General features: G+C 42.3%; 8 protein-coding genes across 8 annotated transcripts; all 8 read right to left on the bottom strand.

Annotated features, from left to right (window-relative positions):
• Positions 1-825: 825 nt before the first annotated feature.
• TbgDal_II1750 (hypothetical protein, unlikely) lies at positions 826-1,203 on the bottom strand (the record flags this gene model as incomplete). Its single annotated transcript, XM_011773442.1, has 1 exon — positions 826-1,203. One exon carries the CDS (start codon positions 1,201-1,203, stop codon positions 826-828), a length of 378 nt encoding a protein of 125 aa, XP_011771744.1.
• Positions 1,204-1,510: 307 nt separating this feature from the next.
• TbgDal_II1740 (65 kDa invariant surface glycoprotein, putative) lies at positions 1,511-2,821 on the bottom strand (the record flags this gene model as incomplete). The annotated part of the gene is made up of 1 exon (XM_011773441.1): positions 1,511-2,821. The coding sequence occupies one exon, from the start codon at positions 2,819-2,821 to the stop codon at positions 1,511-1,513; it is 1,311 nt and encodes a 436-aa protein (XP_011771743.1).
• A 1,543-nt stretch (positions 2,822-4,364) lies between these two features.
• TbgDal_II1730 (hypothetical protein, unlikely) lies at positions 4,365-4,742 on the bottom strand (the record flags this gene model as incomplete). Its single annotated transcript, XM_011773440.1, has 1 exon — positions 4,365-4,742. One exon carries the CDS (start codon positions 4,740-4,742, stop codon positions 4,365-4,367), a length of 378 nt encoding a protein of 125 aa, XP_011771742.1.
• Positions 4,743-5,049: 307 nt separating this feature from the next.
• TbgDal_II1720 (65 kDa invariant surface glycoprotein, putative) lies at positions 5,050-6,360 on the bottom strand (the record flags this gene model as incomplete). The annotated part of the gene is made up of 1 exon (XM_011773439.1): positions 5,050-6,360. One exon carries the CDS (start codon positions 6,358-6,360, stop codon positions 5,050-5,052), a length of 1,311 nt encoding a protein of 436 aa, XP_011771741.1.
• Positions 6,361-7,903: 1,543 nt separating this feature from the next.
• TbgDal_II1710 (hypothetical protein, unlikely) lies at positions 7,904-8,281 on the bottom strand (the record flags this gene model as incomplete). Its single annotated transcript, XM_011773438.1, has 1 exon — positions 7,904-8,281. One exon carries the CDS (start codon positions 8,279-8,281, stop codon positions 7,904-7,906), a length of 378 nt encoding a protein of 125 aa, XP_011771740.1.
• A 313-nt stretch (positions 8,282-8,594) lies between these two features.
• On the bottom strand, positions 8,595-9,905 carry TbgDal_II1700 (65 kDa invariant surface glycoprotein, putative; the record flags this gene model as incomplete). The annotated part of the gene is made up of 1 exon (XM_011773437.1): positions 8,595-9,905. The coding sequence occupies one exon, from the start codon at positions 9,903-9,905 to the stop codon at positions 8,595-8,597; it is 1,311 nt and encodes a 436-aa protein (XP_011771739.1).
• A 1,544-nt stretch (positions 9,906-11,449) lies between these two features.
• On the bottom strand, positions 11,450-11,827 carry TbgDal_II1690 (hypothetical protein, unlikely; the record flags this gene model as incomplete). Its single annotated transcript, XM_011773436.1, has 1 exon — positions 11,450-11,827. The coding sequence occupies one exon, from the start codon at positions 11,825-11,827 to the stop codon at positions 11,450-11,452; it is 378 nt and encodes a 125-aa protein (XP_011771738.1).
• A 313-nt stretch (positions 11,828-12,140) lies between these two features.
• TbgDal_II1680 (65 kDa invariant surface glycoprotein, fragment) lies at positions 12,141-13,001 on the bottom strand (the record flags this gene model as incomplete). The annotated part of the gene is made up of 1 exon (XM_011773435.1): positions 12,141-13,001. The coding sequence occupies one exon, from the start codon at positions 12,999-13,001 to the stop codon at positions 12,141-12,143; it is 861 nt and encodes a 286-aa protein (XP_011771737.1).
• Between the last annotated feature and the right edge of the window lie 159 nt (positions 13,002-13,160).

Raw genomic sequence — 13,160 nt, 5'->3', positions numbered from 1 at the left:
CAAATATATCGACAAAGCAGACTTGAATGTTGGGGATATTTTTACATTTCATGGCATGAAGAAGCAGGCAAGGTACACATTTTACAGCTTTAGAATGCCACTCTCGCACCCTTAAGTCATTTCGTGTGTCTCTCATCTGATGAAAGTAATGTATTTTACTACCCTTTAACCCCTCAAATTTGGATTATTCGGACGGGTCGTTCCCCCTCCTATGGAAACCACGAGTACTGCCATCAGGGACTCATAACAGAGACGGATAGTTCAATTACGCTGTCAATTTAAGTTATCAGCCGAGGCAATTGATAAGGATGCATAATCTGCGCAGTGGGGGAAGGCTAGCTATAACTAATTTCTTGTGGAGGTGCGACTCCCAAAGGTTTGTATTTTGTCGAAGACTATTCGATGTGTAAGAGTGGGGAAATAGTTGAGACGGGATTAGACTTTAGGGAGCTGTATGAACTAGCGCATTGAAAGCAGACGAACGCATAAAGGTTTACCTAGTGATGCTACGTCGAGCAATAACGGTTAATGAAGGATTTATTTATAGCGGCATCGCAAAAATAAAAATAATTTCCGTCGTACAGTTGTTTACGCTTTGCATTAGATATTTGAATGATTGATTTCATGAGAATACATAATCCACTCCGCATACACTTTTTTTTAGGTATGCGTACTCTATTACTTTCAATGAGTTTAAAAACCGAGTCTTTGTTTTGTCACCGCATGGTAATTTAACCATTGGGTGACAAAAAAAAGAGGACATACCACCATAAAGAAAAGAGGAAAAAAAGTTAAATGTACAGGTAGGAAGAAAAGAAAAAAATGCTAGTAACTCTTACCCTTTCCGATTTCCATAACCTCCACCTGAAATTCAGTAATGCTAAAAGCCAGCAACGCATCCCACTCCTTTTCATTGTCCTTTGAACTGTTCTCTGTCTCCAGGTGCCGCTTAATTGTCCTGAGCAGGGTTGTAAACGCGTCCACAACACCACGGTACGGCACACATGTCAAAAGCATATATTTTTCTTCCCATTCCTCGAGGACTGCTGCCAGCCAGTTGATCTCACGACTGATCAGCAACTCCAACTGACACAACCTTTGAGGTGGTGATAGATTAATCCCTTGTAGCTCAACACCTGCTAATTTGCATAGCGCTCCCCTGTATGATACGGTTGTGGCAGTTTCATGAAGCATGCTAGCCATGATGACGTACAGTGTGAGAGATGGATGCTTCAAACGATCAGCTGAATTTACGAATGGAAGAGAAAATCAACAACGGTTTCTTCAAGTGAAAATATTTGCTCTATTGTGTCAATTCTTTATTTTTAAAAAAGCATAGGTAAGGTATTACCACAAAACAAAAACAACGAAAAGGCTGCTAGAACTTCTTCCTTATCTCATGAATCTCTATACTTTTATTCAACTCATTGTCATTTTTATTCTCTTTAGTTCCCTTACTTACAATCACTGTTTGAAAAAAACCTGCACATTCCTATAAGTGAAGGTGAGTCTACATTACCGCCTTTCCACTAGAAACCCCACCCTCCGCTTTTCCGGTGTCCACATCCTGGGAGTTATTCCTCCTTCGTTTCACCATTATGAAGAATGCAACGGCCGTAACCACAAGAATAATGGCAGGTACAAGGACTGCTAATATAATCATTGCTGTTCTCTGATGTCTGCTTTTTACTTCTGCAGCCTCGGTGGCCTCCAGCAAACCGTCAAAGTCAGCATCAATACCAACTTCCACCTGTGTTTCATTTGTTGCAATCCCTCTATCAACATGCTCGGTTGGAGCACTATCTTCATTTTTCGTGCTGTTAGTCGGTGTTGATGGGGCAGCTGCGGGTATTATAATTTTCGCGCCCTTTTTCCCTGCTTCCTTAGCTGCCGCTATCACCTCTGTCAGTGGTTTGCCCTGTTCCACTTTCCTGTTTGTCGCATGTGCAGTATTAGCGTAACCCAACATAGCATCATGAGCCTTCTTGCCCCTCTCGTGCGCACCCTCGAGTTCCCTTAGCTTTTCGACAGTTTCCTTGTAGTGAGTCTGCCACTCCTCTGTCATGGTGCACGGATGGCTCTCGGAAGATTGACCATTCTTGCACATGTCATTTCCGTTGTTGTTGGTTTCAGCTGAGGGCTTCTTGACATTCCACTCTTTTAAGGTGTCCTCCAATGTTTTTGAGGAAGCATCCCCATATTTGTTCGCTTTCTCGTCACCGCAGTCAATAACATTCCTTCTTCTGTGCGTTCCATGATGCTCGCTGAACTTGACGCCATCACAGTTGTCGCTCTTACCCGCGTTCTCCCCTTCTTTAAAACAATACCAATCCAAAATCCTGTAAAGGCCACTAGAGTTCGTTTCGTCACTCACTTTCACTCCACGTGCATCTTCTGCGGCCTTCTTCACTTCATCGTACAGTTTCTCAGCGTTCTCACCAGCCTTCTTTGCCTCAGGGAGTTGCTTAGTTATTCCATCTTTTGCCTTAGTAAATATTCCCTTCACTTTTTCTATATCAGAGTCAGACAGCTTAGCATAACCGTCGTTATACTGTTTCCGATCTCCCAGCTTTTCCAACCAATTATTCACTCTTTCCACCTCCAAAAGTACGTCATCTTCAAAACCTTTAGTTTTCTTCTTTAGGTCTTCTCCTCCTTTATTCGCAACTTTATCAGCAAGATGCTTCATTTTACAGAGCAAGTTGGCACCTTCTTGATCAAGTTTCTTGTTAGCTTTTACATGTTTATCTCCACCATTAGTCGCCAACAACACAGAGATTCTTGTGGTAATAATTGCAAATACCAGCAAATACTTCATCATCTTTTTATATTATTCCACCTTTCAGTCTTATCAAGAACTCTTCCACAAATTATTTCGGAAAAGAAGCAAAGCAGTTTACAATGTTACATACATACCCAAGTTGTGAAAGGTCCAGAGTTACAAATATTAGCTTGAAACTTAATGCGCATGTGTATGCTTGGTATTCACATATTCGAAAAAGAATTTACTAAAAACTAAAGGGATCCGAAACACACTTGCAGCTGTTTATTCGCCTCACTACAGTGGAAACAGCAGTAATCAGCATTCCCAACATCCCGGTAATGAAGACGCACCCAAAAAGAATAATTACACTCCAACAGACCCACTTTGCCTCTCACGTTTCTATTGCACAACAGAAACCAGCAGTTACTTCAATCGTCCCTCCAAAGCAAATGGAGGAAAGTTCGTCTCCACACAAAACAAAATGCTTGCCTGACAGCGCCCATAAAAGAGGCACAGTACTTACCACTTTATAATAGGACTCCCACAGGTAACAGCCGCCCCCATAACTTTAGATGTGTCCATCTCTACTAAACCCCGAGATAAAACATCGAGGAGATAACCATAGGCTAACTCACCAAAACTGAACTCATCGAGTAGATATGAGGAATGGTATTCAACACTGCGGCCATGCATACATTACACCGCCATACATTGCCACCTGAGAGCTTTCGATCCCCAGTTCACACAGACCATGTAACCTACTAAACTTCTGTGACAAATATATCGACAAAGCAGACTTGAATGTTTGGGATATTTTTACATTTCATGGCATGAAGAAGCAGGCAAGGTACACATTTTACAGCTTTAGAATGCCACTCTCGCACCCTTAAGTCATTTCGTGTGTCTCTCATCTGATGAAAGTAATGTATTTTACTACCCTTTAACCCCTCAAATTTGGATTATTCGGACGGGTCGTTCCCCCTCCTATGGAAACCACGAGTACTGCCATCAGGGACTCATAACAGAGACGGATAGTTCAATTACGCTGTCAATTTAAGTTATCAGCCGAGGCAATTGATAAGGATGCATAATCTGCGCAGTGGGGGAAGGCTAGCTATAACTAATTTCTTGTGGAGGTGCGACTCCCAAAGGTTTGTATTTTGTCGAAGACTATTCGATGTGTAAGAGTGGGGAAATAGTTGAGACGGGATTAGACTTTAGGGAGCTGTATGAACTAGCGCATTGAAAGCAGACGAACGCATAAAGGTTTACCTAGTGATGCTACGTCGAGCAATAACGGTTAATGAAGGATTTATTTATAGCGGCATCGCAAAAATAAAAATAATTTCCGTCGTACAGTTGTTTACGCTTTGCATTAGATATTTGAATGATTGATTTCATGAGAATACATAATCCACTCCGCATACACTTTTTTTTAGGTATGCGTACTCTATTACTTTCAATGAGTTTAAAAACCGAGTCTTTGTTTTGTCACCGCATGGTAATTTAACCATTGGGTGACAAAAAAAAGAGGACATACCACCATAAAGAAAAGAGGAAAAAAAGTTAAATGTACAGGTAGGAAGAAAAGAAAAAAATGCTAGTAACTCTTACCCTTTCCGATTTCCATAACCTCCACCTGAAATTCAGTAATGCTAAAAGCCAGCAACGCATCCCACTCCTTTTCATTGTCCTTTGAACTGTTCTCTGTCTCCAGGTGCCGCTTAATTGTCCTGAGCAGGGTTGTAAACGCGTCCACAACACCACGGTACGGCACACATGTCAAAAGCATATATTTTTCTTCCCATTCCTCGAGGACTGCTGCCAGCCAGTTGATCTCACGACTGATCAGCAACTCCAACTGACACAACCTTTGAGGTGGTGATAGATTAATCCCTTGTAGCTCAACACCTGCTAATTTGCATAGCGCTCCCCTGTATGATACGGTTGTGGCAGTTTCATGAAGCATGCTAGCCATGATGACGTACAGTGTGAGAGATGGATGCTTCAAACGATCAGCTGAATTTACGAATGGAAGAGAAAATCAACAGCGGTTTCTTCAAGTGAAAATATTTACTCTATTGTGTCAATTCTTTATTTTTAAAAAAGCATAGGTAAGGTATTACCACAAAACAAAAACAACGAAAAGGCTGCTAGAACTTCTTCCCTATCTCATGAATCTCTATACTTTTATTCAACTCATTGTCATTTTTATTCTCTTTAGTTCCCTTACTTACAATCACTGTTTGAAAAAAACCTGCACATTCCTATAAGTGAAGGTGAGTCTACATTACCGCCTTTCCACTAGAAACCCCACCCTCCGCTTTTCCGGTGTCCACATCCTGGGAGTTATTCCTCCTTCGTTTCACCATTATGAAGAATGCAACGGCCGTAACCACAAGAATAATGGCAGGTACAAGGACTGCTAATATAATCATTGCTGTTCTCTGATGTCTGCTTTTTACTTCTGCAGCCTCGGTGGCCTCCAGCAAACCGTCAAAGTCAGCATCAATACCAACTTCCACCTGTGTTTCATTTGTTGCAATCCCTCTATCAACATGCTCGGTTGGAGCACTATCTTCATTTTTCGTGCTGTTAGTCGGTGTTGATGGGGCAGCTGCGGGTATTATAATTTTCGCGCCCTTTTTCCCTGCTTCCTTAGCTGCCGCTATCACCTCTGTCAGTGGTTTGCCCTGTTCCACTTTCCTGTTTGTCGCATGTGCAGTATTAGCGTAACCCAACATAGCATCATGAGCCTTCTTGCCCCTCTCGTGCGCACCCTCGAGTTCCCTTAGCTTTTCGACAGTTTCCTTGTAGTGAGTCTGCCACTCCTCTGTCATGGTGCACGGATGGCTCTCGGAAGATTGACCATTCTTGCACATGTCATTTCCGTTGTTGTTGGTTTCAGCTGAGGGCTTCTTGACATTCCACTCTTTTAAGGTGTCCTCCAATGTTTTTGAGGAAGCATCCCCATATTTGTTCGCTTTCTCGTCACCGCAGTCAATAACATTCCTTCTTCTGTGCGTTCCATGATGCTCGCTGAACTTGACGCCATCACAGTTGTCGCTCTTACCCGCGTTCTCCCCTTCTTTAAAACAATACCAATCCAAAATCCTGTAAAGGCCACTAGAGTTCGTTTCGTCACTCACTTTCACTCCACGTGCATCTTCTGCGGCCTTCTTCACTTCATCGTACAGTTTCTTAGCGTCGTCCGCAGCCTTCTTTGCCTCAGGGAGTTGCTTAGTTATTCCATCTTTTGCCTTAGTAAATATTCCCTTCACTTTTTCTATATCAGAGTCAGACAGCTTAGCATAACCGTCGTTATACTGTTTCCGATCTCCCAGCTTTTCCAACCAATTATTCACTCTTTCCACCTCCAAAAGTACGTCATCTTCAAAACCTTTAGTTTTCTTCTTTAGGTCTTCTCCTCCTTTATTCGCAACTTTATCAGCAAGATGCTTCATTTTACAGAGCAAGTTGGCACCTTCTTGATCAAGTTTCTTGTTAGCTTTTACATGTTTATCTCCACCATTAGTCGCCAACAACACAGAGATTCTTGTGGTAATAATTGCAAATACCAGCAAATACTTCATCATCTTTTTATATTATTCCACCTTTCAGTCTTATCAAGAACTCTTCCACAAATTATTTCGGAAAAGAAGCAAAGCAGTTTACAATGTTACATACATACCCAAGTTGTGAAAGGTCCAGAGTTACAAATATTAGCTTGAAACTTAATGCGCATGTGTATGCTTGGTATTCACATATTCGAAAAAGAATTTACTAAAAACTAAAGGGATCCGAAACACACTTGCAGCTGTTTATTCGCCTCACTACAGTGGAAACAGCAGTAATCAGCATTCCCAACATCCCGGTAATGAAGACGCACCCAAAAAGAATAATTACACTCCAACAGACCCACTTTGCCTCTCACGTTTCTATTGCACAACAGAAACCAGCAGTTACTTCAATCGTCCCTCCAAAGCAAATGGAGGAAAGTTCGTCTCCACACAAAACAAAATGCTTGCCTGACAGCGCCCATAAAAGAGGCACAGTACTTACCACTTTATAATAGGACTCCCACAGGTAACAGCCGCCCCCATAACTTTAGATGTGTCCATCTCTACTAAACCCCGAGATAAAACATCGAGGAGATAACCATAGGCTAACTCACCAAAACTGAACTCATCGAGTAGATATGAGGAATGGTATTCAACACTGCGGCCATGCATACATTACACCGCCATACATTGCCACCTGAGAGCTTTCGATCCCCAGTTCACACAGACCATGTAACCTACTAAACTTCTGTGACAAATATATCGACAAAGCAGACTTGAATGTTTGGGATATTTTTACATTTCATGGCATGAAGAAGCAGGCAAGGTACACATTTTACAGCTTTAGAATGCCACTCTCGCACCCTTAAGTCATTTCGTGTGTCTCTCATCTGATGAAAGTAATGTATTTTACTACCCTTTAACCCCTCAAATTTAAATTATTTGGACGGGTCGTTCCCCCTCCTATGGAAACCACGAGTACTGCCATCAGGGACTCATAACAGAGACGGATAGTTCAATTACGCTGTCAATTTAAGTTATCAGCCGAGGCAATTGATAAGGATGCATAATCTGCGCAGTGGGGGAAGGCTAGCTATAACTAATTTCTTGTGGAGGTGCGACTCCCAAAGGTTTGTATTTTGTCGAAGACTATTCGATGTGTAAGAGTGGGGAAATAGTTGAGACGGGATTAGACTTTAGGGAGCTGTATGAACTAGCGCATTGAAAGCAGACGAACGCATAAAGGTTTACCTAGTGATGCTACGTCGAGCAATAACGGTTAATGAAGGATTTATTTATAGCGGCATCGCAAAAAAAAAAATTTCCGTCGTACAGTTGTTTACGCTTTGCATTAGATATTTGAATGATTGATTTCATGAGAATACATAATCCACTCCGCATACACTTTTTTTTAGGTATGCGTACTCTATTACTTTCAATGAGTTTAAAAACCGAGTCTTTGTTTTTTGTCGCCGCATGGTAATTTAACCATTGGGTGACAAAAAAAGAGGATATACCACCATAAAGAAAAAAGGAAAAAAAAAGTTAAATGCCCATGTAGGAAGAAAAGAAAAAAATGCTAGTAACTCTTACCCTTTCCGATTTCCATAACCTCCACCTGAAATTCAGTAATGCTAGAAGCCAGCAACGCATCCCACTCCTTTTCATTGTCCTTTGAACTGTTCTCTGTCTCCAGGTGCCGCTTAATTGTCCTGAGCAGGGTTGTACACGCGTCCACAACACCACGGTACGGCACACATGTCAAGAGCATATATTTTTCTTCCCATTCCTCGAGGACTGCTGCCAGCCAGTTGATCTCACGACTGATCAGCAACCCCAAGTGGCACAGCCTTTGAGGTGGTGATAAATTAATCCCTTGTAGCTCAACACCTGCTAATTTGCATAGCGCTCCCCTGTATGATACGGTTGTGGCAGTTTCATGAAGCATGCTAGCCATGATGACGTACAGTGTGAGAGATGGATGCTTCAAACGATCAGCTGAATTTACGAATGGAAGAGAAAATCAACAACGGTTTCTTCAAGTGAAAATATTTACTCTATTGTGTCAATTCTTTATTTTTTAAAAAAAATATAGGTAAGGTATTACCACAAAACAAAAACAACGAAAAGGCTGCTAGACCTTCTTCCTTATCTCATGAATCTATATACTTTTATTCAACTTGTTGTCATTTTTATTCTCTTTAGTTCCCTTATTTACAATCACTGTTTAAAAAAAAAAACTGCACATTTCTATAAGAGTGAAGGTGAGTCTACATTACTACTTTTACGCTAGAAACCCCACCCTCCGCTTTTCCGGTGTCCACATCCTGGGAGTTATTCCTCCTTCGTTTCACCATTATGAAGAATGCAACGGCCGTAACCACAAGAATAATGGCAGGTACAAGGACTGCCAATATAATCATTGCTGTTCTCTGATGTCTACGCGTTACCTCTGCAGCCTCGGCAGCCTCCAGCAACCCGTCAAAGTCAGCATCAATACCAACTTCCACTTGTGTTTCATTTGTTGCAATCCCTCTATCAACATGCTCGGTTGGAGCACTATCTTCATTTTTCGTGCTGTTAGTCGGTGTTGCTGGGGCAGCTGCGGGTATTATAATTTTCGCGCCCTTTTTCCCTGCTTCCTTAGCTGCCGCTATCACCTCTGCCAGCGGCTTTTCCTGTTCCACTTTCGTGTTCACAGCATATGCGGTATTAGCGTAACCCAACATAGCATCATGAGCCTTCTTGCCCTTCTCGTGCGCATCCTCGAGTTCTTTTAGCTTTTTGACAGTTTCCTTGTATGGAGTCTGCCACTCCTCTGTCATGGTGCATGGATGGCTCTCGGAAGATTGGCCGATGTTGCAATTCATGTCCGACCCGGCTGACTCCAATTTTTTTGGCTTCACATTCTCCCAGCTATTTAGGGCCACCTGCAGCGCGTTCGCACACCAATCATAATTCTCCTCATAGCCGGTGCTGCTGCAGTCAATAGCGCTTCTATTCACCGACAGATAATGCTTTCTGAATTGGATTCCGTCACAGTTAGGGGTAGCGTTGTGCCTTTCTTCTTTAGTAATGCAGTACCAATTCAGCACCCTGTACAAGCCAGTGGACTTCGCCGTATCGTCATCAAGATCCTGTCCACGTGCATTCTCCGCGGCCTTCTTCACTTCAGCGTGCAGTTTTTCAGCATCCTCACCGGCTTTCTTTGCCTCAGGGAGTTGCTTAGTTATTCCATCTTTTGCTTTCTTGAATATCTCCTTTACTTTTTCTATATCAGAGTCAGACAGCTTAGCATAACCGTCGCTATACTGTTTCCGATCCCTCAGCTTTTCCAACCAACTATCCACTCTTTCCAACTCCAAAAGTACGTCACCTTCAAAACCTTTAGTTTTCTTCTTTAGGTCTTCTCCTCCTTTCTCTGCAACTTTATCAGCAAGATGCTTCATTTTACAGAGCAAGTTGGCACCTTCTTGATCAAGTTTCTTGTTAGCTTTTACATGTTTATCTCCACCATTAGTCGCCAACAACACAGAGATTCTTGTGGTAATAATTGCAAATACCAGCAAATACTTCATCATTTTTTTATATTATTCCACCTTTCAGTCTTATCAAGAACTCTTCCACAAATTATTTCGGAAAAGAAGCAAAGCAATTTACAATGTTACATACATACCCAAGTTGTGAAAGATCCAGAGTTACAAATATTAGCTGGCAACTAAACGCGCATGTGTATGCTTGGTATTCACATATTCGAAAAAGAATTTACTAAAAACTAAAGGGATCCGAAACACACTTGCAGCTGTTTATTCGCCTCACCACAGTGGAAACAGCAGTAATCAGCATTCCCAACATCCAGGTAATGAAGACGCACCCAAAAAGAATAATCACACTCCAACAGACCCACTTTGCCTCTCACGTTTCTATTACCCGATGGCTACCAGCAGTTACTTAAATCGTCCCTCCAAAGCAAATGGAGGAAAGTTCGTCTCCACACAAAACAAAATGCTTGTCTGACAGCGCCCATAAAAGAGGCACAGTACTTACCACTTTATAACAGGGCTCCCACAGGTAACAGCCGCCCCCATAACTTTAGATGTGTCCATCTCTACTAAACCCCGAGATAAAACATCGAGGAGATAACCATAGGCTAACTCACCAAAACTGAACTCGAGTAGATATGAGGAATGGTATTCAACACTGCGGCCATGCATACATTACACCACAATACACTGCCACCAGAGAGGTTCCGATCCCCAGTTCACACAGACCATGTAACCTACTACACTTCTGTGACAAATATATCGACAAAGCAGACTTGAATGTTTGGGATATATTTACATTTCATAGCATGAAGAAGCAGGCAAGGTACACATTTTACAGGTTCAGAATGCCACTCTCGCACCCTTAAGTCATTTCGTGTGTCCCTCCTCTGATGAAAGTAATGTATTTTACTACCCTTTAACCCCTCAAATTTGGATTATTCGGACGGGTCGTTCCCCCTCCTATGGAAACCACGAGTACTGCCATCAGGGACCCATAACAGAGACGGATAGCTCAATTACGCTGTCAACTTAAGTTATCAGCCGAGGCAATTGATAAGGATGCATAATCTGCGCAGTGGGGGAAGACTAGCTATAACTAATTTCTTGTGGAGGTGCGACTCCCAAAGGTTTGTATTTTGCCAAAGACTATTCGATGTGTAAGAGTGGGGAAAGAGTTGAGACGGAGTTAGACTTTAGGGAGCTGTATGAACTAGTGCATTCAAAGCAGACGAACGCGTAAAGGTTTACCTAGTGATGCTACGTCGAGCAATAACGGTTAGTGAAGGAGTTATTTATAGCGGCATCGCAAAAATTAAATCTATTTTCTCCCGTCGTCCAGTTGTTTACGCTTTGCATTATATATTTGAATGATTGATTTCATGAGAATACATAATCCACTCCGCATACACTTTTTTTTAGGTATGCGTACTCTATTACTTTCAATGAGTTTGAAAACCGAGTCTTTGTTTTGTCACCGCATGGTAATTTAACCATTGGGTGACAAAAAAAGAGGATATACCACCGTAAAAAAAAGAGGAAAAAAAGTTAAATGTCCATGTAGGAAGAAAAGAAAAAAAATGCTAGTAACTCTTACCCTTTCCGATTTCCATAACCTCCACCTGAAATTCAGTAATGCTAGAAGCCAGCAACGCATCCCACTCCTTTTCATTGTCCTTTGAACTGTTCTCTGTCTCCAGGTGCCGCTTAATTGTCCTGAGCAGGGTTGTACACGCGTCCACAACACCACGGTACGGCACACATGTCAAGAGCATATATTTTTCTTCCCATTCCTCGAGGACTGCTGCCAGCCAGTTGATCTCACGACTGATCAGCAACCCCAAGTGGCACAGCCTTTGAGGTGGTGATAGATTAATCCCTTGTAGCTCAACACCTGCTAATTTGCATAGCGCTCCCCTGTATGATACAGTTGTGGCAGTTTCATGAAGCATGCTAGCCATGATGACGTACAGTGTGAGAGATGGATGCTTCAAACGATCAGCTGAATTTACGAATGGAAGAGAAAATCAACAACGGTTTCTTCAAGTGAAAATATTTACTCTATTGTGTCAATTCTTTATTTTTTAAAAAAAATATAGGTAAGGTATTACCACAAAACAAAAACAACGAAAAGGCTGCTAGACCTTCTTCCTTATCTCATGAATCTATATACTTTTATTCAACTTGTTGTCATTTTTATTCTCTTTAGTTCCCTTATTTACAATCACTGTTTAAAAAAAAAAACTGCACATTTCTATAAGAGTGAAGGTGAGTCTACATTACTACTTTTACGCTAGAAACCCCACCCTCCGCTTTTCCGGTGTCCACATCATGGGAGTTATTCCTCCTTCGTTTCACCATTATGAAGAATGCAACGGCCGTAACCACAAGAATAATGGCAGGTACAAGGACTGCTAATATAATCATTGCTGTTCTCTGATGTCTATGCGTTACCTCTGCAGCCTCGGCAGCCTCCAGCAACCCGTCAAAGTCAGCATCAATACCAACTTCCACTTGTGTTTCATTTGTTGCAATCCCTCTATCAACATGCTCGGTTGGAGCACTATCTTCATTTTTCGTGCTGTTAGTCGGTGTTGCTGGGGCAGCTGCGGGTATTATAATTTTCGCGCCCTTTTTCCCTGCTTCCTTAGCTGCCGCTATCACCTCTGCCAGCGGCTTTTCCTGTTCCACTTTCGTGTTCACAGCATATGCGGTATTAGCGTAACCCAACATAGCATCATGAGCCTTCTTGCCCTTCTCGTGCGCACCCTCGAGTTCTTTTAGCTTTTTGACAGTTTCCTTGTAGTGAGTCTGCCACTCCTCTGTCATGGTGCACGGATAGTTCTCCGAAGATGCGGCGGCTTTGCACACGTCATTCCCACCGCTTGCGCCTGTGGCTTGCGGTTTCTTGCTTTCCCATTGTTTCAAGGTGTCTTCCAATGTTTTTGATGAAGCATCCCCATATTTGTTCGCTTTCTCGTCGCCGCAGTCAATGACATTCCTTCTTCTGTGCGTTCCATGATGCTCGCTGAACTTGACGCCATCACAGTTGTCGCTCTCACCCGCGTTCTCCCCTTCTTTAAACAATACCAATCCAAAATCTGTAAAGGCCTGTGGAATTTCCCCTATCATCATCAAGTTTCTGTCCGCGTGCATTCGCCGCGGCCTCCTTTACTTCAGCGTACAGTTTCTCAGCATCCTCACCGGCTTTCTTTGCCTCAGGGAGTTGCTTAGTTATTCCATCTTTTGCTTTCTTGAATATCTCCTTTACTTTTTCTATAACAGAGTCAGACA

This window comes from Trypanosoma brucei, chromosome 2 (genome assembly GCF_000210295.1).
Source record: "Trypanosoma brucei gambiense DAL972 chromosome 2, complete sequence".
Lineage (NCBI taxonomy): Eukaryota > Euglenozoa > Kinetoplastea > Trypanosomatida > Trypanosomatidae > Trypanosoma > Trypanosoma brucei.
The sequence above is the reverse complement of the archived record's forward strand: the minus strand, read 5'-3'. Positions and strand labels throughout refer to the sequence as shown.